Genomic DNA, 24,326 nt, shown 5'->3' on the forward strand with positions numbered 1-24,326 from the left:
ATTGCATCGTGTTAAAAACGGCGGTACAAGGCTTCCACCGACTGATAAGCGCTCTGCGTGAGACATATCGTGCAAGCCTTGTACCTCAGGTTTTAACACGATGTAATAAATTGGATATTTTTCAAGTAAATCGCCCTCTCTCCTTTGTATCGCGCTGGAGGTGCGTCGCAGCATTTGTTTGCTCTCCATATTCCAGTTTTTTTGCTGATTTGCACGCCGGATAAACCCTGCAAGTGACTGGAGATTCTTATTCATTCATCCAAAGGACTCTCTGCAAAGCAACACCCGTGTCACTTTGAGTATTAACACATGAAATTGGGCGTAGTTTAACTACCGGTATTGGTTACAGAGGGAACGTTGAAAGTCATTTATCTAGCCTGCCTTCTGCACATTCTCATATAGAAAGAGCCAGGCAGGCTTCATGCTCATTTATTAACTAGCCCTCTCAACCGTACTTAGCAAGGGTTCATCTCTTCACAACATGAGATTTACTATAAGGATAAAAAGAAATAAGGCAAACAGAAATAAGAAGAGGGGTAGAAATATTGCTCCTGTTTTTTTTTTTACTTTTGTGTGTTTTTATTACACCCTTTTGAGCCTCAGATCATGTTTAAGGACTACCATGTTTTGGATGGAAACCGTATCCATTTTTATTTTTTACAGGAGGCTAGCGTACCATTATTTTTATGTATGCATGTACTACCCCACTCCAAGAAAATAGTGGTTTAAGATTAAAAACTACCCCGTTCCTATTTTTCTGCCTAACTTTGTGAAATTAGGATCACAACCGCTTCACCCCAATGCCATACCCGCCAACGGCGCCTAACTAACGTATACCACGTCTGTGTCCTGTAAAGCCGCGCTTACAGTCCCGGCGACACCAAAACCAATGTATTGAATCCGTCGCGTGCACTTATAGTAGGCGCGACGGCTTGGTCGCGATCGCAGGAAGTCGATTTGACTATTTTATTTTGCGACCGCAGCATGGCGTCGCCGGGATTATAAGCTCCGCCTAGGTCTTTCTGTACCTAGTAAGCAGAAAGCTGTATGGGGAGCGGCCCAGGTTGGGGGACTGCCATAGGAATTGCTTGGTACCTCATTACCTCAGACATTTAATTCCTGAAAAACACCTTTACCAAGGAGGCCTTCCCAACAAACCAATGCTAAGCAACTCGCCCCCACTATCTAGTGTCTCCACGCCTTCCCTTCTAGATTGTAAGCTCCTTCGGCCAGTGTCCTCTTACCACATATGTACTCTCGTCATAAAATGTCCGTCCTCCCCGCATTGTACTGCGCTGCTGCAGGAATATGCAAGCGCGATACAAGAATAATAATCCAGCACGAGGAACGAGTGCAGGTCAGGTTTGCAGGATATCCCTGCTTCAGCACAGTTGGTGCCATAGCCTGTGCTGAAGCAGGGAGATATCCAGCTAACCAGACCTGTTGGTGAACCCTTGAGGACGGGGTGGTCTTTGAATGTTGACCCAGCCTGGACATGTCTGCTCTCTCACACCCCTCCATGGGGGGGTAAATACTCAGAGGAGACAGACTGTGTGACCCCCTAAAGCACTCCCTGTTAGAAGTCTGTAATCCTCCCATTGAAGCGTTACATTTTGGCCCCAAATGCCACTTATTTGGGTCTTCAAATCCCTTTTTCTAAGCGCCCCCCCAACAGTTACATGCTTCGGTTGGGGGTTCAGATGGGATATGTGGGGGGGGGGGGTTATGGGGTGTGTAGGGGGGGGGTTATTATAACACAGGATGAAAGCAGCAGCTGTTTATGAGGCGGAGGGAGCGGTGCACGAGGGGCGGGAGTCTCAGGTGACGGTTTGGGGCCCTGACGTCACCCGCAGGACACGGAAGAGAGCGCCCGGGCCTATGGCTATGGAGGCGGCTGAGGGCCTCGGAGCCCGGGGGAAGGAAGAGCCCTGTCACTCCGAGGGAGGCCAGGGGCTCCAGGACCAAGAGGAGACGGGAGTCGGTGGGGAAGGGCCCAGTGAGGAGGAAAAGGCCACACTGCGGCGCTGGGAGAGGTGAGGCCTGAGGTAAATCACCTCACAGCAATAAAAGCGCGAATCCGCCCTTTCAACGGCAGTGACGTCACCGCGCTCCAGAGGGATGCTGGGAGATGTAGTTTCTATTCCCTCACTCCCTTCTCCCTCATATGATAGAAAAGGTTGTTATCTGGGTTATTGTACAGAATCACATTTACGGTCAGGGTGCTGCAGCAACTGTAATAGAAACTTACATGTGTTTTTATATCACTTTAATTTACTTAATATCTCAAGTAAAAAGTGTTTTGTTTTTTTATTCCTATTATTTGGCCAAAGCAAAGTAATATCGTTGGATCCAGTCCAATCAATATTTTTTGGTGTGAAAACTCTAGTATAAAATATAAGTTTAACACTTCACTGCCTGATGGACTGTAATTAATCGCTGGCCCTATACATTTTTACTCTCAACAGTGTAAAACAAATACAAATTTCACTTGTGAGCACATTCACATGTCTCAAACAGGTCTGCAACCTTGCCTTTCCCCATTCTCTATTAGTGTACACAACTTCCACTGCAGTAAAATGTGACACTGCTCATTTGCATGGCATTTCCCAGAATCCTTGGCTGCAGTGGAAGCATTGTATGCAGTGGGGCGGATTTCCTAGGGCTCCCTTCTCCTTCGCGCTGCCCTCCTTCTGCAGCATCGCGTCGGAAACAGGGTTGCCACCACTACGGGTTTGACCCGAACACTACGGGTTTTGGCCACGTATCTCCGGGCTACGGGTTTTCCTTGTAAACTTGCGGGCAGTGGTGTCTCCTGGCATCCTCCGGCAACTTCGGTGTCCTCCGGGTATCTCCACCTGCAACTCCTGTCAATATGGCTGCGCGGCGTCAAATGACGCTGCATTGCCATAACAACGGGATGCTACGTGACATCACAGCGTCCTGTGACGTCTGTTCCCATGACAACGGGACACTTTGTGATGTCACATGGCGCCGCGGTGCCATAAGGCATCCCCTTGTCACAGCAATTTGACGCCACGCAGCCATATTGACAGGAGTTGCAGGAGAAGATGCCGAGATGATGTCAGAAGGATGCCAGAAGACAACGCCGCCGCCGAAGGTAAACACTAAAATTAAAAATGTTATTTCCGGGTTAGCATTTAGTACCTGGTCGTAAATGACGCTGTGACGACATATGGCAACGCGTTGCCATGACAACGTGCCGTCACATTGTCATGGAAACATGTCATTGCGTCATTTGATGTTGCAACGCTGCAGAAGGAAGAGGGCGGCGCTGCAGGAGTAGGAGTCCCGGGGTAAGTGTTGCTCACAAGTGATATTTGTATTTACTGGACACTGTACGGTATAGTTTTTGTCACTTTTTTTACCCACCATCCATAATTGATATAATTTAAGGTTGACTCCAAACAGTCAAATTCCATGGAAGCCAATGAGATATCTCAGATACTAAACGTGAAAGAGTCTCTTCAGAGGCCTGTGGGTTACCCCAGGGAAGTGGGAGAGGCCGCGCCTGCGTTTATTCTGTATGCCTCATTCTTGCCTTGTTTCTACAATGTAATTCAGGGAGCAGAGTCTCCTGAAAGAAAACCTCATCACCTGCAACACGGAAACATGGCAGAGCCACCCTGTTTTTTCGGGACTGGAGAGAGTGGGAGGGGTAGACCTGTCCTACATTAAAGGAGATGATACCACGGCGTGCGCATCACTCGTGGTCCTGAGCTACCCAGATCTCGAGGTAATAGGCCTTGTGCATCCATAGAGGAGGGAATGGAACATTCTAAAGAGCTGGTATCACAGGTCAAGGAGGAGATATCCATATGAGCCAATCAGAGAGTTCCATATTGGAAAGTCCCTTGGGTGTAGTACCGGTTACATAAGAACTTCTCTTACAATGAGCCCTCTTTGTTGGTTAATGTCATAACCCTTATATGAGGTCCAGTCCTTTCTACAGTACTATAGAGTAAGTCTGTGGTATGTGTGTGAGCCATTGTTTGGCAATGCATGAATACTCTGGGCATGTCTGGACCAGTTGTGGTTACCACCCATCCAGGTGCCATTCCATGTGCTTTCTCGGTTTAGGTGATCTACGAGGAGTGCTGCATGGTGACCCTGGAAGCCCCCTACAGAGCCGGGTACTTGGCTTTTCGAGAGGTGCCGTCCTTGGTGGACGCAGTTCACAGGCTGCGTGAGAAGAATCGCAGTTTGATGCCTCAGGTAAACTGGTTCTGTTTATCTTCCCATAGTTGGATCTCACAAGAAGACGCTATTGGGATTCTGCACAGGGCCCCTACTCTGGGGACACTATGGACGACTTTTTCAGCCTACTATTGACTATATTAAGTGCAAGGGGATGTTGTTTCCATATAAGCGCTGAGTACACTTTTGGCGCTATATAAATAAAGACATATAATATAACAGCCTTGAGCCTAATTGTGAGCGTGACATTATACAGTATCTTTCACAGTATATATTACACGTGTATATTTCACAATTTTCTTTGGCGTTTTTCTACTATTCAAAAAGTATATATCAATGGCGCTCTGCTTAGTGTGTGTGGTGTGTATAAAATGACAAATAAGTAATAATACAACCAGTTGCGTAGATAGTCTCCTTGGGATAGGTGCTCCACATGTGATAGGTGACCATGTAAGGAAAAAAAATCAAAACATAGTGTAATACTGTTAAACATACATACAGACATATAACATGGGACAGACGCTGAGAACAACAGGTGACCAATTACAAACACATTTAATAAAATATATCATTAAAAATACATGAATACATATAAAAACAAGAAATAGAATCTGGTAGGACACTCCAACTCAAGTGGGGGTACCTGCTTACCAGATGCAAGAAGGTATCGAGCGGTGGATATTTAAAGAGTATCCCCTCTATGGATGGCTGCTGCTGCTGCAATGATGTCTTGGGCTCACACGTGTGGCTTCCTACGTGGCTGGTAATCGCTCACTCTGCTCGTGGAATCTGCCTCCGTTCGCGGTCACACGCGGTGCAAGCGTGTGTGCAGATGGCTGCAGTCCCTTCCTGCACGACCGCTCACAGCGCGCCAAACCAGGCAGGTTCAATTGCGGTGTATGCGCGGATGGATACACGGCCGGGATCACCAACCCACAGACAGCAGTTTTCAAAGTCCAAGGGGGATAGGATTCGACACCGAGTCTGGAGGTCCTGTCAGAAACACTCTACGCGTTTCAAAAGACAAGCTTTCTTCCTCAGGGGTAGACGTTTTGTAAAAAAGTAGTCCCTGTAAGTCCCGATATATATAGTCCCGTTTTAAAGGTGCATTGCCCTAAAACCAAGTGGATCATGCGCAATGGGATGCGCAGGGACTCTCAGCGTCATAGACAAAACAAACAAATGAAAAATCACCTCACCTCATGCAGATCACCTCACTACTCCCTCACTGGATATTCCTATTCACTTTACATCACTTAGTCACATATTTCCATCACATCTGCTATGCATACATTTGCATTTTGCTCAACATACTTCCCACATTTGTTGCCTATCATCAATAATGAGGTCCTTTGAATTGAGGAATATTTGTTATTCATCATTATTGGCATTCAAGGCTCTAGACTGTGTATATATATCACTTTTATATATATGTTTGTATAATATGTATTTTTTTTTTTTTTTTTTCATTTGTTTGTTTTGTCTATGACGCTGAGAGTCCCTGCGCATCCCATTGCGCATGATCCACTTGGTTTTAGGGCAATGCACCTTTACAACGGGACTATATATATCGGGACTTACAGGGACTACTTTTTTACAAAACGTCTACCCCTGAGGAAGAAAGCTTGTCTTTTGAAACGCGTAGGGTGTTTCTGACAGGACCTCCAGACTCGGTGTCGAATCCTATCCCCCTTGGACTTTGAAAACTGCTGTCTGTGGGTTGGTGATCCCGGCCGTGTATCCATCCGCTCATACACCGCAATTGAACCTGCCTGGTTTGGCGCGCTGTGAGCGGTCGTGCAGGAAGGGACTGCAGCCATCTGCACACACGCTTGCACCGCGTGTGACCGCGAACGGAGGCAGATTCCACGAGCAGAGTGAGCGATTACCAGCCACGTAGGAAGCCACACGTGTGAGCCCAAGACATCATTGCAGCAGCAGCAGCCATCCATAGAGGGGATACTCTTTAAATATCCACCGCTCGATACCTTCTTGCATCTGGTAAGCAGGTACCCCCACTTGAGTTGGAGTGTCCTACCAGATTCTATTTCTTGTTTTTATATGTATTCATGTATTTTTAATGATATATTTTATTAAATGTGTTTGTAATTGGTCACCTGTTGTTCTCAGCGTCTGTCCCATGTTATATGTCTGTATGTATGTTTAACAGTATTACACTATGTTTTGATTTTTTTTCCTTACGTGGTCACCTATCACATGTGGAGCACCTATCCCAAGGAGACTATCTACGCAACTGGTTGTATTATTACTTATTTGTCATTTTATACACACCACACACACTAAGCAGAGCGCCATTGATATATACTTTTTGATCTGTTCATTACCTGATTGGGATTCAGGGTTATATCACCGGCAGCCTGCTTATTAGGATATAGCGCTACCTATTCGTCTTTCCATACTGTGTTTTTCTACTATTGCACTTTTTTATATACTTACAATTCAGATATTGTTTCCACAATATATGGTACTTTTTTTCCCCAGTACGTACATTTTGATATATTTATATTCAGTATATAGTTTATTTATGAATTTTTTGCACTTTTATCACTGTTTTAGAGTGCGTCTCAATTTTCATTTGCGACCGCTATTTAATGCCACGCGCGTCTCTCGCAGGTGCTCCTCGTGGACGGTAACGGGATTCTGCATCATAGAGGTAACGCCTGAATCTGAATGGGTTGGATGGATGCAGAGAGCGCCGAGCTCTTCACTGCTCTGTCAGGCAATGTGTACCGTGCAGGCACAGTCCTGCTTCAGGCCACGGTCCTCGCCTACTGTATATTCTCTGTGATCCACGCCAGGTTTAAGGAATAAGCAATATGTTAACATGCACGTGTCACTGCAATTTACAGCTAAATAGAACGGGACGGTTTAGCTCGACGCATGGCCCCTGAAGGTAGAGTTAGATACGTACCACTAACATAATCTGTAGAGTAGACGGCTGTTCGTCTCCGTTATGATGGCTTCCTATAGGAAGATTCATTTCTCTCAATAACAAATGCCCAGACTTTATCACCAGTCATTGTTTGTGTAGCTGAAGTTATGAAGGGTGGGTGAAGAATAATTGGGTGCTTGGACAATATCTGAGAATATTGGCACATATTTACTAAGGGGTGCTGCCATAAAACCACGTTACAGCCCATTCGCTTAAGGGTGTCTTACGGCACAACACCTCTTAGTAAATATGGCCCTAATTATTATTATTAAGTATTATGACACATAGACCTTTTACTGGGAAAGGATTCAGGGGTAATACAGTGAGAAGCAGTGACTTTTAAACTATGTATTTAAGACTAAATGATCTTTTTAAGGGTAGATTTGTCACTGGCCCTGATCACAGCGTCGATGCCTCTTGAAGGCTGCGACTCATCAAAACGCAATGCGGGATATCGTCAATATCCGTTAGCGACAGGTCGGGTTCAATATCCGCATCGCTCTTTGATGACTTCTGGCCGAACGCTTTTCCTTAGCGAGTAATAACAAAGGAGGGAGAGGGAGTGGGGGGTACGATTCCTTTTATTGGACCAATAAGTAGTTGATATGTTAGGCAGAGCTTATACTACCTGCGCAACCGCGCACTCCTGCAGCCCCAGCGATCAGTTCACTTGGCTGCCGGAGATTGGGGAGGCGATCAGAGGCGTGGCGGGGGCGTGGCAAACGCGTCACAAAGCTGGTACGACCTCATTGGCTGAACCAGCTCACGTGAAGTTGACGTCACGTGACAGTCACCTGAGAAGACAACATTTATTGTCTTCTCAAAACGCTGCCGCGTCAACGCGCTACGTCGCTGGCAGGCGCTTGGCTAACTACTATAGCCAAGTACTGAATTGTGCCTGACGTGCAAGCGTGCGCACATAGTGCCGCCGCCACGATAAGCTCGGCCTTACAAACTTTCCATCCACTCGGGCTCCTTCGACCCTCTCGGTGCCTAAAGCTTGTAACATATCAACTGCTTGTTGGTCCAATTAAAGGTATCATACCCCCTACTCCTTCGCCCTCCTTTGTTACTACATGGAAGAAAGGACCAACATGGCGACCCAGCCTTCTTTCCTTAGTGAGTAATGTCGGGTGTCTTCCATGCTTCTCCCAGGGTTCGGAGTGGCGTGTCACCTTGGCGTCCGCACCAGTCTCCCCTGCATCGGAGTGGCTAAAAATCTCCTCCAGGTGGATGGTCTGGAGAATAATGATGCGCATAAAGAACAGGTAAGGGGAGAGCAGGGTGGTGGCTGTTTTGAGAGAAACTAGCAGGGACAGAAGAGACGTTGGTTTGCTTCCATTCTTTAAATACAGCATGAGAGACCTGCAAGGCATTGATGTTCGAGACAAATTACTCTGCATCTTACAGTAGCTCGGGTGGACAACTCCAGTCCTCAAGGGCCACCAACAGGTCAGGTCCAGGATATCCCTGCTTCAGCACTGGTGGCTCAATCAGTGGCTCAGTCAAAGATTGAGCCACCTGTGCTGAAGCAGGGATATCCTGAAAGCCTGACCTTGAGGACTGGCGTTAGCCACCCCGGCGGTAACTTATGCAAAACTATCCAGCACTTGGGGGTTGCAGATGTTAGGAGCAACATATAAAACAGAGAGCAAGAAGATATTTTCTTTGGGAAAATAAATGACGAAATGTTTCAGGCGCTAACAGTGCGTGCCTATCGTTAATGTCTGCGTCTCTCCAACACTCTGCTCTAATGCTGTCACTAATTCCACCTTCTAACCATGGGCCGTGCTCTGCCAGCACGTGGGAGAAGGTGAATCCTGCGCTGAGCTGATCGCCCTGTCCCCTTGTCGCTGAAAGATAAAGCCGAGTGTTGCAGAGCAGCGTTACAAAGCAGACCGGCGGCGGTCAAGATGTATCCCCTCTTGTATTCTGCTCGTTAGCAACCGGATTTTAAGTAGCACTTGACAGCTAATGCAGTGATCCATGAAGCGTCTGCGTGGCCTTCATCCCACGTGGCTTTTTATTCATATTGTCATTGCTTGTCAACACTGTGCTGTAGTTAGAATAAGCCACGTGCAGTCGGCCTTTGCCCCAAAGAGCTTACAGTCTAATTGATGGCACCTCAGGCGCTGGCAGGTAACAGTGGAACAGGAGGTAATGTGGGAGGGTGAGAAGCTCATTGGAAATGTGAGGAAGTTCTTCTTTACTGAAAGAGTAGTGGATTCATGGAGCAAACTCCCATATATCCGAAATATGAAAATGCCAATAATCATGAGTTGGTCTGTAATTGCCCAGCGGGTAGGACATTTCGCAGACTGGGTGGGCTTTTCTGCTGATCATTTCCAAGTTCCTATGTGACTTCTTGGGGGATTGGATTTGCTACTTCAGAGGTCAGTGGCTGACTTGTCTCAACCCAATTTGGTGACTTCTAAGGTCTAGAGAGTAAGATGCCACTGCTTGGGTTGGCACATAATACCACGTAACCCAGGGGTTCTCAACTCCAGGCCTTAAGACCCCTTCCCCCCACACCTCCCCCCAACAGGTCAGGTTTTCAGGATATCCCTGCTTCAGCACAGGTGGCTCAATAAGTCCCTGCTTCAGCACAGGTGGCTCAATCAGTCCCTGCTTCAGCACTGGTGGCTCAGTCTTTGACTGAGCCACTGATTGAGCCACCTGTGCTGAAGCAGGGATATCCTGAAAACCTGACCTGCTAGTTGGGTTTGAGGACTGGCACTGAGCCCCCCTGACTTAACCCAAACAGGTTTTAGATTGCACTGGTTTTTAACCCCTTCTGTGCCAAAGCAGTGGGGTGCGCTGGCAGCTGCCTCTAATAGAGAAGCACCCAGCTTGTTCAATAAAAGCCACGGATAAGCGGACACGCAAAGGCTTATGGGAGGAAACGATAAATGTGGCCAATCCCATCTCATTAGGGCGCTAATTAATGACAAAGTGCAGGCTGCTTCCTGTCGTGTCCCACCACGGGCTGCATAGCACAGTGTAATTTCTGCCTTCATGTGAAGTGTCTCCTGCTGTATCGATTCTCACTCCACGGCTAAGACACATTGATTGGAAGAGAACATCTCTCTCACGTCCTCTCTCCCTCCGCTCATCTTCTCCTCGCTTCTCTCCAGCGCTGCCACCATCGCTCCCCATCCATTCTAGCCTCTCTCCTCTCCTGCGCTCCTCTGCGCCACTTTATTACATACCGTTATCGCAGGCTGTGTCGCAAGGCGGAGCGCAGGAAGTGCCAGGCGCGCCGCGTTTAGCACGGCTGAGAAACCGGACCTTTAACCCTTCATTGGTAGGGCCTGCGTCGCAATGCTGCGCACGCCCGCAATGTATTGCGCTGCAGTGCCTAGACGGCTATTCCAGCATTTAAGAGGTTAAACGTGGTGCTGTGGAGGCAGCGCTCTCTTGTACAATGACTGCAGCACGTTTGCAGGAGGAATACAAATTGCCGCCTTATACTTGGTAGTAGAGCAGATAAAAATATCTCACGTGCGCACATTCACAAGTCTCCGACCGGTCTGCCACCCTGTCCTTCCCCATTATCTCTTAGCATACCGTGCTTCTGCTGCAGCCAGGGATTCTGGGTAATGCCATGCAAAATGAGCACCTTTTACTTTGTGTCCATTTTAACATGGGACCCCTGTACGCTTCTGCCTGCCGCATTAGGCTGAGTCCATGGTGACTCAGCCCGTGCGGAGGCGCGCTGAGGGAAAGCGGGTGCTTTCCCTGGCCTTGGTTAGCGCGCCGTCCGGGGGCGGGTCAAGGGGCGGGCCAGTGACGTCACGGAGCTGGTTCGCTCACGTGACCGGCCCTGCGCTCCTGTGAGCGCCAAAACTAAAATTTTCTTAAGACCCACGCTTGCGGAAGCGTGCACGAGCCCCTGCTAAAGCTGCTCTCATTGCGGCTGCAGGGGCTCACTGGTAAGCGTGAGCGCGCCTCAGCCCGGGTCAGCGCCTAAGCGCTGACCATGCCCGAGGCCTTACACAGCTTTTTCAGCACAGCCTGGGTTAAAGAAGTGCAGAGCCAGTAACCCTAGTCATAGACCGCTGTTGCAACCTTTTTGGGTCTCAGCAGTGTGAGGCTGGTTACACTGGCTGTGCAATGTGAAAGCTGGGATAGGTTTCAGCCACACATGCTTGCTAGTAATAAAGTGAAAGCCTTATAGCGAGGTACAGTGTAAAAAATAAGGGGGGGCAGATGCGTTGAAGTAAGCGGTCAGCGCATTATAGCAACAATATCCTAACCGGGGTGATATTCTGCGCTTCCAGATCCGACAGCTGCAGAGCGGCGGAGACGCCTTTAACCTGACGGGCAGCTCGGGCAGGATCCTGGGCACTGTAAGCAATCAGCGGGCTGTCTGTCTGTCTCCCCTCTCGGTGAGTATTATCTGTAAGTTTGCCCTTCTCCCCTCAGGCCTTGAAGAGCTGCAGCAAGAGCTCCAAACCCATCTACATCTCCGTGGGTCACCAGATCAGCCTGGAGTCGGCCGTCCGCCTGGTCCACACCTGCTGCAGGTACAGGGTTCCTGAGCCCATCAGACAGGTAGGACATGTAACCTCCCCCCAGCGTTGGGCCCTGGATACCTGAGCTTTCTGCTTTTATAGAGGCTCGTGGACACCCCTTTACTGCAGAAGGGACCGGAAGGGCGCTGCCTTGTGTCCGCATGTGAATATCTTCCCCTATTCTTCTCCTGTCTCTGTGACTTATCTCTATCGTTGTTTTCACGTCTCTTCCGACTTATCTGCCCATTTGTACTGTATATCCTCAGATCACCGCCACTTGTACTGGTGTCTCTCTCTTTCCTAACGCCTCCGAAAGTCTGTCCCGCTGTCTTTCCCTGCGTGTCTCTTTCTGTATCCGTGCGTCTCTAATTTGTCTGTCTCTTTATCGTTGGTCTGTTCCTGGTCTTTCACTCTCTGCGTCTCTCACTGCGCGTCTCCTCTCCTCTTAGCTTACCTTTTAGTCTCATTGTCCTGGTGTCTCTTTCTCGAGATCGGTCTAATCCTTCCCTAGAGCCTGTCTTTATCTCTCTCATATTGATCTCGCACTCGCAGCCTCAGTCATTGTGTCTGTATTTGCTCCCGGTAGCTTGAGGCAGACGCTGCTCCCTCCGACGTCTCCGAATAGCACAAAAAGCAGGACTATGAAGCCCAGTATCGGAGAGACGAAAGCAGACTAATGTTTTGGGGGGAAATACTCCTTTCTCAGATATATGAGAAACAGCCTGTCCTTAAAATGCAACAACGTTGCAACCAGTGTGCTACGCCAGCAGTGCTTAAACTTGGGCGCGACCCAGGGGGGGCGCGAGACTGAGTGCGGGGTTTACAGAGGCCCCGCGCGCTTTCCGAAAGCACTTAAATTAAGTGCCGGGGGAGCTGCAGGGCCTCTGTAAACCTAACTTACTGTAGCTCCGGCGGCTTCTCACACGCGTCGCCATGGCAACGCGGCGTCATCTGGTCATGTGACGTCATGTTGCTATGGCAACGTGACGTCATGACGCCGGTGAGGGGTTGGGGGGGTGAGGGGACTGCCGGCAAGGGGGCGCAGGGAAAAAAGTTTGCGGCCCCCTGTGCTACTCCAAGGCGAAAGGTGTACAGAGCATGTGAAAACTTTATTACAGGGGTGACCAACTCCAGTCGTCAAGGGCCACCAACAGGTCAGGTGTTCAGGATGCCCCTGCTTCAGCACAGGTGGCTCAATCAGTGGCTCAGCCACTGATTGAGCCACCTGTGTTGAAGCAGCGTCTTACTAAGCTACCTGTGCTGAATCTGGGACTGATTGAGCCACCTGTGCTGAAGCTGGGGTATCCTGACAAACCTGACCTGTTGGTGGCCCACGAGGACTGGAGTTGGCCACTCCTGCTTCATTAAATAGTAGCAGCAGGACAAGCAGTGTATTAACCCCCTCCCTGCCACGGGGGCGGGCTCTGCTTCACATGTTATCGTGCGCTGTGCAATGAGAAGGGTGACGTCCTGAGATTGATGGCTGGGGGACAGCTGCATGGCACCCGGTTCCGGAAAACTGAACGCGCGGGCAATGTGATTACACGGTTATGTAACGGAGAAGTCTGTTTCCTGTCCGCTACTTAATCCCGTGTCTTACAAACTGCCTGCAATTGCCTCCTGCAATCGGATGAGCTTAACCCCTTCAGCGCCGCGATGCATTGTTTAACGCAGACGGCTCCTGGCATTGTGAGCGTGACTCCCAGGTAAGGGAAGGAAAGGGGATATGGGAAACGGCACCAATGCTAGAAGTGCGGCTTTCTCACTAGCGGAACTCAGCCGTGAGTGCGATTCAGCCGCCGTGCCCCTTTCACTATTGCCTTGTGACGGAGGGCCGTTTGTTGCACACTTGCACTTCGCACCCTCATTGCATCCCCCCCCCCCCCACGCCCCCGAGGGGGGGGCTTTAAATGTATACTTAATTCAAGAAACAAATCCGCTTAAAGGTGAAGAGACAAAGTGCCGCCACCAGGGGGCAGCACAGGACAGAGCGGGGTGTCACTGGGATACATTAAGGCGTAATGTGATATAAAGAGAAACAAGATCCCCACATATCCTAAAATCAATCCCGCTTACATGTACAGGAAAGTGCTGGTGATAAAGTGAAAAAATAACCCGGCGCTTATATAACCAAGTGACTTAAATTACACATAGTGCCGCGCTAACCCAATAACATGCGCACCCGCTGAGCTCATGCGATATGAGTGCAGGAAAGTGACCTTTTTACAGGTCACCTTAACCTTCACCTCCCCCAGACCACATGATTTCACTTCAGTGCATCTTTAACATGTCTTCCCAGCCGTTTTATACTGCCCCACTTCTCTCACTGACCCTCTGTCACTCTGTCTCTGACCCTCTGTCACTCTATCACTGACCCTCTGTCGGTCACTCTATCACTGACCCTCTGTCGGTCACTCTCTCACTGACCCTCTGTCACTCGCTCACTGACCCTCTGTCGGTCACTCTCTCACTGACCCCCTGTCTGTTACTCTCTCACTGACCCTCTGTCACTCGCTCACTGACCCTCTGTCGGTCACTCTCTCACTGACCCTCTGTCACTCGCTCACTGACCCTCTGTCGGTCACTCTCTCACTGACCCTCTGTCATTCACTCTCTCACTGACCCTCTGTCATTCACTCTCTCACTGACCCCCTGTCTGTTACTCTCTCACTGACCCTCTGTCACTCGCTCACTGACCCTCTGTCGGTCACTCTCTCACTGACCCTCTGTCACTCGCTCACTGACCCTCTGTCGGTCACTCTCTCACTGATCCTCTGTCTGTCACTCTCTCTGACCCTCTGTCGGTCACTCTCTCACTGATCCTCTGTCTGTCACTCTCTCTGACCCTCTGTATGTCACTCTCTCAGACCCTCTGTCTGTACTCTCTTTCAGACCCTCTCTGTCACTCTCTTAGACCCTCTCTGTCACTCTCTCTCAGACACTGTCTGTCCCCCTCTCCCTCAGATCCCTCTCTGTCACTCTCTCAGTCCCCCTGTCACTCTCTCTGACCCAGTTTGTCCCCCTGTCTCTCTCTCTCTCTGTCCCCTTGCTTGTCACTCTCAGTCCCCCTGTCTGTCTCTCTCTCTCTCTCTCTCTCTGTCCCCTTGTTTGTCACTCTCTCGGTCCCCCTGTCTCTCTCTCTCTCTCTCTCTCTGTCCCCTTGTTTGTCACTCTCTCGGTCTTCGACTGAGCCACCTGTGCTGAAGCTGGGATAACCTCAAAACCTGACCTGTTGAGGGGGTGGGAGGGGGGTTTTGAGGACTGGAGATGAGCACCCCTGACATAGAGACGAACCAGGCCCCCCTCGTAAGAAGAAAGTAACTCAAGCATAGGGGGCCTCCTTGTCACATGTAATCACGGAGGCGGCCATCATTGTATCCGTGCATCATGCAAGTCATGTCATGCTAAAGGCACCAAACTCCATACCCCTCCTCTACCCTGGCACCTCTGCCACATGCTTGGTGTCCCCCGCTCTACGGGTATGGGGTCTGTGTCCCCCGAGCGTGTGGTTTTGAAGTTAGTAGAGGGGTGAAAGTCAGGATGTGAACAAGAGCACGTCAGGGATCTGTCCCCTGGAACGCCGGCCCCCAGTCCTTAAATAGAAGCAATCCCCCGGGGATTACCGCAGATTAATTCTTCACTGTGATGGCAAAGCCCTTCGTGTATAATAAGATGTGCGTAATCTGCCTAACGGGCTGAAGTGAAGGAGCAGACGTCCCCTGCAGGGGTCCCACACCCGTCCTGGCAAAAGGCAGCCGAAAGCGTCTGACTCCGACAGGAGATAGTTCTTCTATATAGAAACATAGAAATGAGAGCAGCAGGCTCACCCTGCCTGGCCACGCTCACGGGAACCGCCCTCGTGTGGCCACGCTCTCGGGAATCGGCCTTGCCTGGCTACGCTCTAGGGAATCACCTTGCGTGGCCACGGTCTCGGAAATCCCCCTGCCTGGCCACGCTCTAGGGAATCAGATTGCGTGGCCACGCTCTTGGGGATCGCCCTTGCCAGGCCACACTTTTGGGAATCGCCCTGGCCTGGCCACGCTCTCTGGAATCGCCCTAGCGTGGCCACGCTCTCTGGAATCGCCCTTGCGTGGCCACACTCTCTGGAATCGCCCTTGTTTGGCCACGCTCTCGGGAATCGCCCTGGCGTGGCCACGCTCTCAGGAATCCCTCTATTTATGCGTCTGGCTTTTTTCCAGAAGATGCGTGTTTGTGTAGCTAATGAATCGGTAACGATGATAACGATTTAGGAACTTTGGCTTTACTACGCTAATGTATAACTTGTAGGACGTAGAGTTAGAGGCCAAAAAAGGTTGTTACAGTCTACAGCTCAACAGAGAGTGTACAGCAGGACGCTGGGAAATCTCCCTGAGAGGAAGCATGGCTGCCACACTGGCCTTTCTCTGGGCAAACTAAAGGATGTAATACCATATAAACGGGATATAGATACTCAAAACAAGGACTGTGCCTCGATAACAGCGCACGCACGCAGCGGTGACCAGGCACAACAGTGAAGCTGGGCAGAGCGGGGGCATGAAGTGTAGCTTGCCTGGGGAGGACGAATGGACGGGCGCATGAAATGTAGCTTTACCTGGAAGGGAGGTTGGCTGGGCACAGGAAGTGTTGCTTTACCGCTTTACCTGGGGAGGAAGGATCCCAGGCACAGGAAGTGTAGCTTTACCTGGGGAGGAAAGATGGCCGGGCACAGGAAGTGTAGCTTTACCTGGGGAGGAAGGATCCCGGGCACAGGAAGTGTAGCTTTACCTGGGGAGGAAAGATGGCCAGGCACAGGAAGTGTAGCTTTGGCTGGGGAGGGTGCATGGCTGGGCGCAGGAAGTGTAGCTTTACCTGGGGAGGGTGGATGGCCGGGCACAGGAAGTGTAGCTTTACCTGGGGAGGGTGGATGGCCGGTCACAGGAAGTGTAGCTTTACCTGGGGAGGGTGGATGGCCGGGCACAGGAAGTGTAGCTTTACCTGGGAGGGAGGATGGCCGGGCGCAGGAAGTGTAGCTTTACCTGGGGAGGGTGGATGGCCGGGCACAGGAAGTGTAGCTTTACGTGGGGAGGGTGGATGGCCGGGCACAGGAAGTGTAGCTTTACCTGGGGAGGGTGGATGGCCGGGCACAGGAAGTGTAGCTTTACCTGGGGAGGAAGGATCCCGGGCACAGGAAGTGTAGCTTTACCTGGGGAGGAAAGATGGCCAGGCACAGGAAGTGTAGCTTTGGCTGGGGAGGGTGCATGGCCGGGCGCAGCAAGTGTAGCTTTACCTGGGGAGGGTGGATGGCCGGGCGCAGGAAGTGTAGCTTTACCTGGGGAGGGTGGATGGCCGGGCACAGGAAGTGTAGCTTTACCTGGGGAGGGTGGATGGCCGGGCACAGGAAGTGTAGCTTTACGTGGGGAGGGTGGATGGCCGGGCACAGGAAGTGTAGCTTTACCTGGGGAGGGTGGATGGCCGGGCACAGGAAGTGTAGCTTTACCTGAGGAGGGTGGATGGCCGGGCACAGGAAGTGTAGCTTTACCTGGGGAGGGTGGATGGCCGGTCACAGGAAGTGTAGCTTTACCTGGGGAGGGTGGATGGCCGGGCACAGGAAGTGTAGCTTTACCTGGGAAGGGTTGGATGGCCGGGCACAGGAAGTGTAGCTTTCCTGGGGAGGGTGGATGGCCGGGCACAGGAAGTGTAGCTTTACCTGGGAAGGGTTGGATGGCCGGGCACAGGAAGTGTAGCTTTCCTGGGGAGGGTGGATGGCCGGGCACAGGAAGTGTAGCTTTACCTGGGAAGGGTTGGATGGCCGGGCACAGGAAGTGTAGCTTTCCTGGGGAGGGTGGATGGCTGGGCGCTTGACAAAAACTTGCCCAGGAGGGAGAATGGCCGGACGCGTAGCTTGCCTGGGGAAGGAGGAAGCAAAGCTTGCCGGGGAGGGAGGGGAAGCAGTTGTGCTCCCCCTGACCAAACCCAGGTCAGGGGGAGCACCATAAATAAACCAGAGCTGAGATGACAAACATTGCAGAGTAGAGGCTAGCATTCTGTTTTCAGCTAGCAAACAGGTTGGTATTTAAAGGCAAAGCTCAGCTGGGATTAAACAGCCTGCGGCAGCGAGGCCTACTGAACACACTGCTCCCATACACAACCATTACAAGCTTCCGCCTTCCGATTACGGTACTCTGTGTATCCCAAGCAACTTCAAATCCCTTCACTGTATTCGCCTCAACCACCTCTGTCGGGAGGCTGTTCCATGGATCCACTACACAATTTGTGAAAAAAGACTTCTTTGCATCAGACTCAGAGCATGTCCTTCAGTTGTAGCATTTCTTTATTTTTTTGCAATTGTGAACATTATTTTGAACAAATACAAAACCAGCGTACTAAAAAAAAAAAGCAAAAAAAAACACCACAGCTAGAATAATTCTGGTAAAGCACAAATCACTAATAATCTCTAATACATGGCTATTTTAATTATTTTCAGGTGAATATGCACATTCTTATTATTAATTTAAGATGTAACCTTTAAATAATCCCAACATGGGTTCTAGCCTTTAGAATAATAAATATCAATCTTCGCAGAAAGCAGACACATACTTCCGCCCGCACGTGGCTTAATGCCTTGGATGTATGTGAAAGCTTCCGTCATAATCTCCCCCTCTCTCCCCGAATCTATTTATGGGTTTGAATATAAAAAAAATATGAAATCCCAGGACCGGTCCGAACTGTTATTTGTGACGGGGGGGGCCCCCCCTCACACGGCCGCTCCGATTAAACACGCAGCATCGTCCGCTCGGACGGAGATTTAAATAAAGCGTTGACCTCACCGTCCACAGCAGCTGCTCCCCAGCACGGAGTGACCGGTCGCCAGACATCCCACGGAGAGTCCATGAGATCATAGTGCTAGATAGAGCATCAGTCTCTCATACTGGAGCACCAACCTCACCTAGTCACACAGGCAGGGTCAACACTTTGGATGCCAGAAGTTCCCCCCGTTCCTGGCAACGAAAAAGGATAATACGCGAATTAGGAATTTGTGCAGCCATTTTTTTTAAAAATATTTCTCTTGAAAATAGACATTAAAAAAAGTGATGGTGGGTAATAAAGTGACAAAAATGTAACATGAAACCCTATAAGCGCACGCCTGTCGCATTACACATCTTTCCAGCACAGCCTGGGTTAAAGACGTGCATACCCAGTAACCCTAGGTCGCGGAGCAGTCGGAGATGTGCAAATGCACCACACGTGGTGTTTTTATATCTTGAAAATAGTTTTTACAGTCTTTATCTCCTTTTTACCTTATTCTGTCCCCGTTCTGTGACAAGGGTGGGGGGGGGGAGTGTGAGATGGAAAAGGGGCTCAGGATTTGCAGGGAGTCGGTTTGTTGCAAGTTATTATAAGCACGCAAAGCCATCACCCCCTCGGACCCCCGCGGACCAGTCTCCAAAACTCTAAACTCTAAAAATTTTAATTGAGGTCAACAACCTGAAATCTGACTTCGTGTTCAGCGTTCTCACGAGGTGTTTAGTATGTTTGCAAATGTAAGCAACAGTGACAGATTGCAGTGAATTCGGCTGTCTTCAAGGGAAGGGTAGAGCCCCTGTTATAAAGCTGTTCCACTCCAGGTAGAAATATAAAGCCTTTGCGATAACGAACAATAGCAGTGGATGTGTTTGATGAGACCAACAACTTTCATGTTTTTCTGCTGGATAATAGAGAATGGATCCGACAGAGTGAAGGTCCAGCAACAATAATGTGTGTTTCCATGCCTGTCCGTTTATGTTACTGCAGGTCAGTGTCACTGGCTATGGGAAGAGCCCCCCCCCCCCCTCTTTAGCCAGAGGCATTGGTCAGTGACACCTCCTGTACCCAGTATGATATGTTGGTGTCTCTTTGTGGGTGATCTGTGTGTCACCTAGCAGACTGAGCGCTCACACAAGGGTGCTCGATGCTCTGCTGCACCCACCTGCTGTCACCGTGGAATTTGACACAGCTTCTCTGGGAGAAAGCAATTAAAATATTGTAATGATTCTGCATTGTCTTCAACTGTCCGTCACAAAGAGCTGCAGCCAGACGGAACTGAGAGCAGACACCTGCAGCCGCATGACAAGAGTGACGGACAGGGGGAGGCCAGGACACGGGGACTGGCCCCCAGAGCTTTCAGGGTTCATACATAATCATGCATTATCCCGCTCCTGCTGTTAGCTCACTTACAGAAACTTAGTTACACGCAGGCATCCGTAACCTGTCAGGTTTCCCCCCCCGCCCCCACACCGGCAGCGATGTAACATAAACAGAAAAGGATCATGGGTAGTGAGGCTGTGCCTCCCACTGCAGGGCGACACGTGCAGGAGAAGCCTTTAAGCCCACCAGTTTGTCCCACCCACTGCAGGGTGACATTGTGACACAGGCAGACACGTAACCCACCCAGCCTGTCCCTCCCACCGCAGGGTGACATTGGGACACAGGCAGAGACCTGTAATCCATCCATTGGATGGAACCCCTGTTCTTCCCACCATATACTTAAAGCTGCAGTTCCGTCAATATCCTGCATGTGTGTTTTTTTTTTTAATAAATCAGTTCTGTAGTAAGAAAAAATACTTTTAGCATTTTCTGTTTTTAAAAAAACAACTTTGAAAGACCAATTTTCTTGTATTCTATTTTAACAGCCATTTGCTAAGGCACTGCCCCTTCATGTCCTGTCACAAGCCCTGGCACACCCCTTTGTCAGCCCTGCCCTCCCTATAGCACATGTCAGTGCAGGAGTGCTCATGAATATTCATGAGCTTCCACTGACTGACAGAAGCAAATAAAAACATATGCCAGCTCTAATTATGTCACCAAATTTCGCCTATCAACACATGGAGAACAAATTGACCGGCAGCTATACAGTTTTTTTAGGTAATTAGAGATTGCACACATAAAACTATTGAAGTAAAAAAATAAATTAAAAAAAAAAAAAAAAAGACTGAGCTTTAACCTTTCAGTCCATAAAAAGTAAATTTATCTTGAACTCTGTTTCTCGTTTTATTTTTCTGCTCTGCGCCCACTTAACTCTTGTGTAACTTGCTCAGCTCTCTTATTTCTCTCCCTCTCCGCCTGTGTGTGTCTCCTCTCTCTCTCTCTTTGTCCCCTCTGATGAGTGAAGAGGAGCAGGATGTGACTCTTGTGATGATAAAGCAGTGTGATGTGGATGAACTTATTAGCTAATTAACAGGGACAGGCGACCTGATTCAGGCTGCAGTACTCAAGCAAAGTCCTTTATCTCAGAGTTTCTACTCTAGAGGGTTCAGGGAAAAGGGCTTTGAAATAATCCAGTATTGTTAAACATCAATACCAGTTATTCATCTTTGGGGGTAACTCTCATCAAGATTGCACCTTAATTAATTCCCCAACAATATGTTTGTGGAATCCTTTTATTCAGAAGGTATAGCGCACTTTGCCAGATTAGCTGAAGGGCCTTATTGCTTTTCCACATTGTAGCCTAACTTCCCCTTGTTTTATGGCGTGGCCGTTTTTCAGATTTCTCTAACCCTTAGTTTAACAATGGACACATCGCTAATTATCATTAATACAGCTTGCTTAGGGTTGTGTTGGTAAACAGAACCCTGATCTCTCAAGGACTGATCAGATGGTTTCAATCCGCGCTCATGCTTCCGAAGGAAATCTGGAAGAAGATCCGCTCCCCCCTCTTGCCGCTCCTACGCGCGGAGGTAATCCCCCTCCTCCACTAGTGTCCACTGTAAAGAGACTCCACCGGCGAACCAGTCATAGAAGAAAGAAAAGCACCCGAGCGCACCAAGGGTGAAGAAGTATGTATTTAGACAATACAGGCATACCCTGGTTTAAGGACACTCACTTTAAGTACACTCGCGAGTAAGGACATATCGCCCAATAGGCAAACAGCAGCTCACGCATGCGCCTGTCAGCACGTCCTGCACAGCGATACCGGCTCCCTACCTGTACCGAAGCTGTGCGCAAGCGGGGAGACTATAGAGCCTGTTACAAATGCGTTATTTACAGCAGTTATGCACGTATGTAACGATTGCAGTACAGTACATGCATCGATAAGTGGGGAAAAGGTAGTGCTTCATTTTAAGTACATTTTCGCTTTACATACAAGCTCCGGTCCCATTGCGTATGTTTATGCGGGGTATGTATGTACAATAAAAATGCGAGTGGTGACTTACATGTACAAAGTTGGTAGTCCAGTGGATATCTGAGGGATCACGTGTCCGTGCTGCCACGCCAGTTGGTCTAGAGTCTGGAGAGAGTGCTGTGCTCAGACTGATCGATCCCGCGCGCTGGGATCAACCGGTGTCTCCGCGTTACCACACTACCTCCGGGTTCGCGTGTCACAGTGTAGCCGTATGTAGCAAGCCACCGCGTCTCCTGAACTCACAAGACTTCTATAAAACGGGCTAAGCACGAGTACTGTAGAGAGGAACCTCGCTCAGAAACCCCTAGATGTTGTTAGCGTGCTGCCGAGGGAGTGTGGGTATCGAGATAAAGAGATGTGCCTAAAGGAGGCACCAAAGATCCCTTCTAAGAGGCGCACAGCAAACCTTTATAATATAATTTGGTCCAAATTATATTATAAAGGTTTGCTGTGCGCCTCTTAGAAGGGATCTTTGGTGCCTCCTTTAGGCACATCTCTTTAAACTGGCTAAGTACACATAATATGCACAGAGACTGGTACAAATGGTAGCCCTTCCACAAGGACTGAAATGGGGTACCCGTGTGCTAAACGGGAATATGTTTGCAAGACGCAGTGCGACATTGAAGATTTGGGTGGAGACGTAACAATGGAAAGAAAGTGTAAATAGAACTTTGTTCCTGACGCACTGCTCCATTATCTGTTTGCGACCAATGTATGAAAGCGTTTCTTATGCTGCGTCCCCGCTAGCGCTGAGCGCGCGGTGCTTGGCGAGGTGACTTGCATATATATATATATATATATATATGCAAGTCTCACACGATGCGCGGGCACACGCTCACCGGCGCTCGGCGCTTAAACACATTTTTTAAACTTCCTAGCGCTCTCAGCTTCCCCTGCAACATCCCAACTCACCCCCCCCCCCCCTCCCGCGAGTGCTTGCGAAAATTTAAAGGACACCCGGCGCTCATGCTCGGAGAGCTCTCCAAGCGTGAGCGCGCTCAGCGCCAGCGGGGACAAAGCCTTACATTGACGCAGATTGTCGGGCAGAAAGGAAGCCTTACATGTGACGCAGATTGTCGGGCAGAACGGTTAACGCCTCCTCAGACCTGGCGGATTTTTTAGACGTAGATACAGGATACAGGAGTGAGGCTGGTAGATGCAGCGTTTAATACAACTCATTATAACCTGTGCGCATGTCACTCCTCCTATTGACACGCCACAAATCGCAAGGTGACGCCCATGGCGCTGTGACGCCCATGGCGCTTGGTGCTTAGACCATGATACATTGATGCAAGATTAAAATTACACAATTGTGAGCCTGTAGTGTGATCTGCACTGCGCTGAGTTAGAGTCGCGGAGTGGGGGTACTGAAACTGCCCTGTGCTACAGCCGCTGAGTTAAGGCAGGGGAGCTCAACGCCAGTCCTCAAGCCCCCCCAACAGGTCAGGTTTTCAGGATATCACAGCTTCAGCACAGTTGGCTCAAGCAGAGGCTCAGTTGAAGACTGAGCCTCTGATTGAGCCACCTGTGCTGAAGCAGGGACTGATTGAGCCATCTGTGCTGAAGTAGGGATATCCTGAAAACATGACCTGTTGGGAGGGGGGCTTGAGGACTGGAGTTAAGCCCCCCCTGAGTTAGGGTATGAGAGCTCCAGTGGACACGTGCGGTACTGGAGCTGCCCTGCACAGGAGGCTTTTGAAGTTACGTTACCCTGCATGCGCACAATGATAGGAGCCTAGTTAGCATTACGGCATTGAAGTGCATAGGGATAATGGCTTACTGTCGCATTCCGATACATGTCAACCCCTGAAGGGGCCTGCCACGCGTTGCACGGCAAGGAAGTGGTTAATTTGCTCGCCGTTGTCCCTTCTCCCTTCCAGGCGGACATCCGGTCCAGGGAGTACGTGCGCAAAATCCTCCCCTGTCCAGCTGCAACCCCTGGGGCAGGGAGCTGAGAACGCTCGGAGCCCGTCGCCCTTTTCCTGGGGACCGTGTGGCTGTTGGTTTGTGTCCGGGCATGGCGCAGAGACGGCCGCGGGGTAGCACTCTGCCCCCCCCCCCCCTGGGAGGACAAGCAGAATAATGCCGGGGCCTTCTCTATACTGTCACCCCCCTCCCCCCCCCATATTATTATCTCTGAGGCTGTTTATTAATGTAAAAAAAAAGTAATTAACTGGTCAGCAGCGGGATGCTACTGATGCCTTTTTCATGCTGCGTCAAACACGTGGTATCACGTTTCAGGGACATTCATGTGCCAAAAAGGGGCCACAAACCCACATGGGATGCAGCCACGTTGGGAGGGGGAGGGCGGGGGGGAGGGCGGGGGGTTGGGGGAGGGCGGGGGGTTGGGGGAGGGCGGGGGGTTGGGGGAGGGCGGGGGGTTGGGGGAGGGCGGGGTGTTGGGGGAGCGCAGAGTTTTAGTGCTAATTTTGTTTTATGCTAAGAGGAAAAGAGGGTATTTTAGCCCTATTTTTACAGATGAAAGCTGTGAGCAAATCTAAGGTGA

General features: G+C 49.9%; 1 protein-coding gene across 1 annotated transcript; it reads left to right on the forward strand.

The window, feature by feature from the left end:
• Positions 1–1,800: 1,800 nt before the first annotated feature.
• Positions 1,801–24,118, forward strand: ENDOV (endonuclease V). Its single transcript, XM_075580041.1, has 8 exons — positions 1,801–2,033; positions 3,583–3,754; positions 4,099–4,233; positions 6,850–6,889; positions 8,324–8,436; positions 11,449–11,517; positions 11,594–11,722; positions 23,701–24,118. The coding sequence occupies exons 1-8, from the start codon at positions 1,879–1,881 to the stop codon at positions 23,773–23,775; spliced, it is 888 nt and encodes a 295-aa protein (XP_075436156.1). The 5' UTR covers positions 1,801–1,878; the 3' UTR covers positions 23,776–24,118.
• Positions 24,119–24,326: the final 208 nt, after the last annotated feature.

This window comes from Ascaphus truei, chromosome 22, assembly GCF_040206685.1.
Source record: "Ascaphus truei isolate aAscTru1 chromosome 22, aAscTru1.hap1, whole genome shotgun sequence".
NCBI classification, from domain to species: Eukaryota; Metazoa; Chordata; class Amphibia; order Anura; family Ascaphidae; genus Ascaphus; species Ascaphus truei.

Bases quoted from the DNA above. Each gene is read 5' to 3' on its own strand.
- ENDOV (XM_075580041.1), top strand. From the start codon at position 1,879: ATGGCTATGGAGGCGGCTGAGGGCCTCGGAGCCCGGGGGAAGGAAGAG. The intron at 4,234-6,849 runs GTAAACTGGTTC...CGTCTCTCGCAG, and splicing joins ATCGCAGTTTGATGCCTCAG to GTGCTCCTCGTGGACGGTAA. The intron at 8,437-11,448 runs GTAAGGGGAGAG...CTGCGCTTCCAG, and splicing joins ATGATGCGCATAAAGAACAG to ATCCGACAGCTGCAGAGCGG.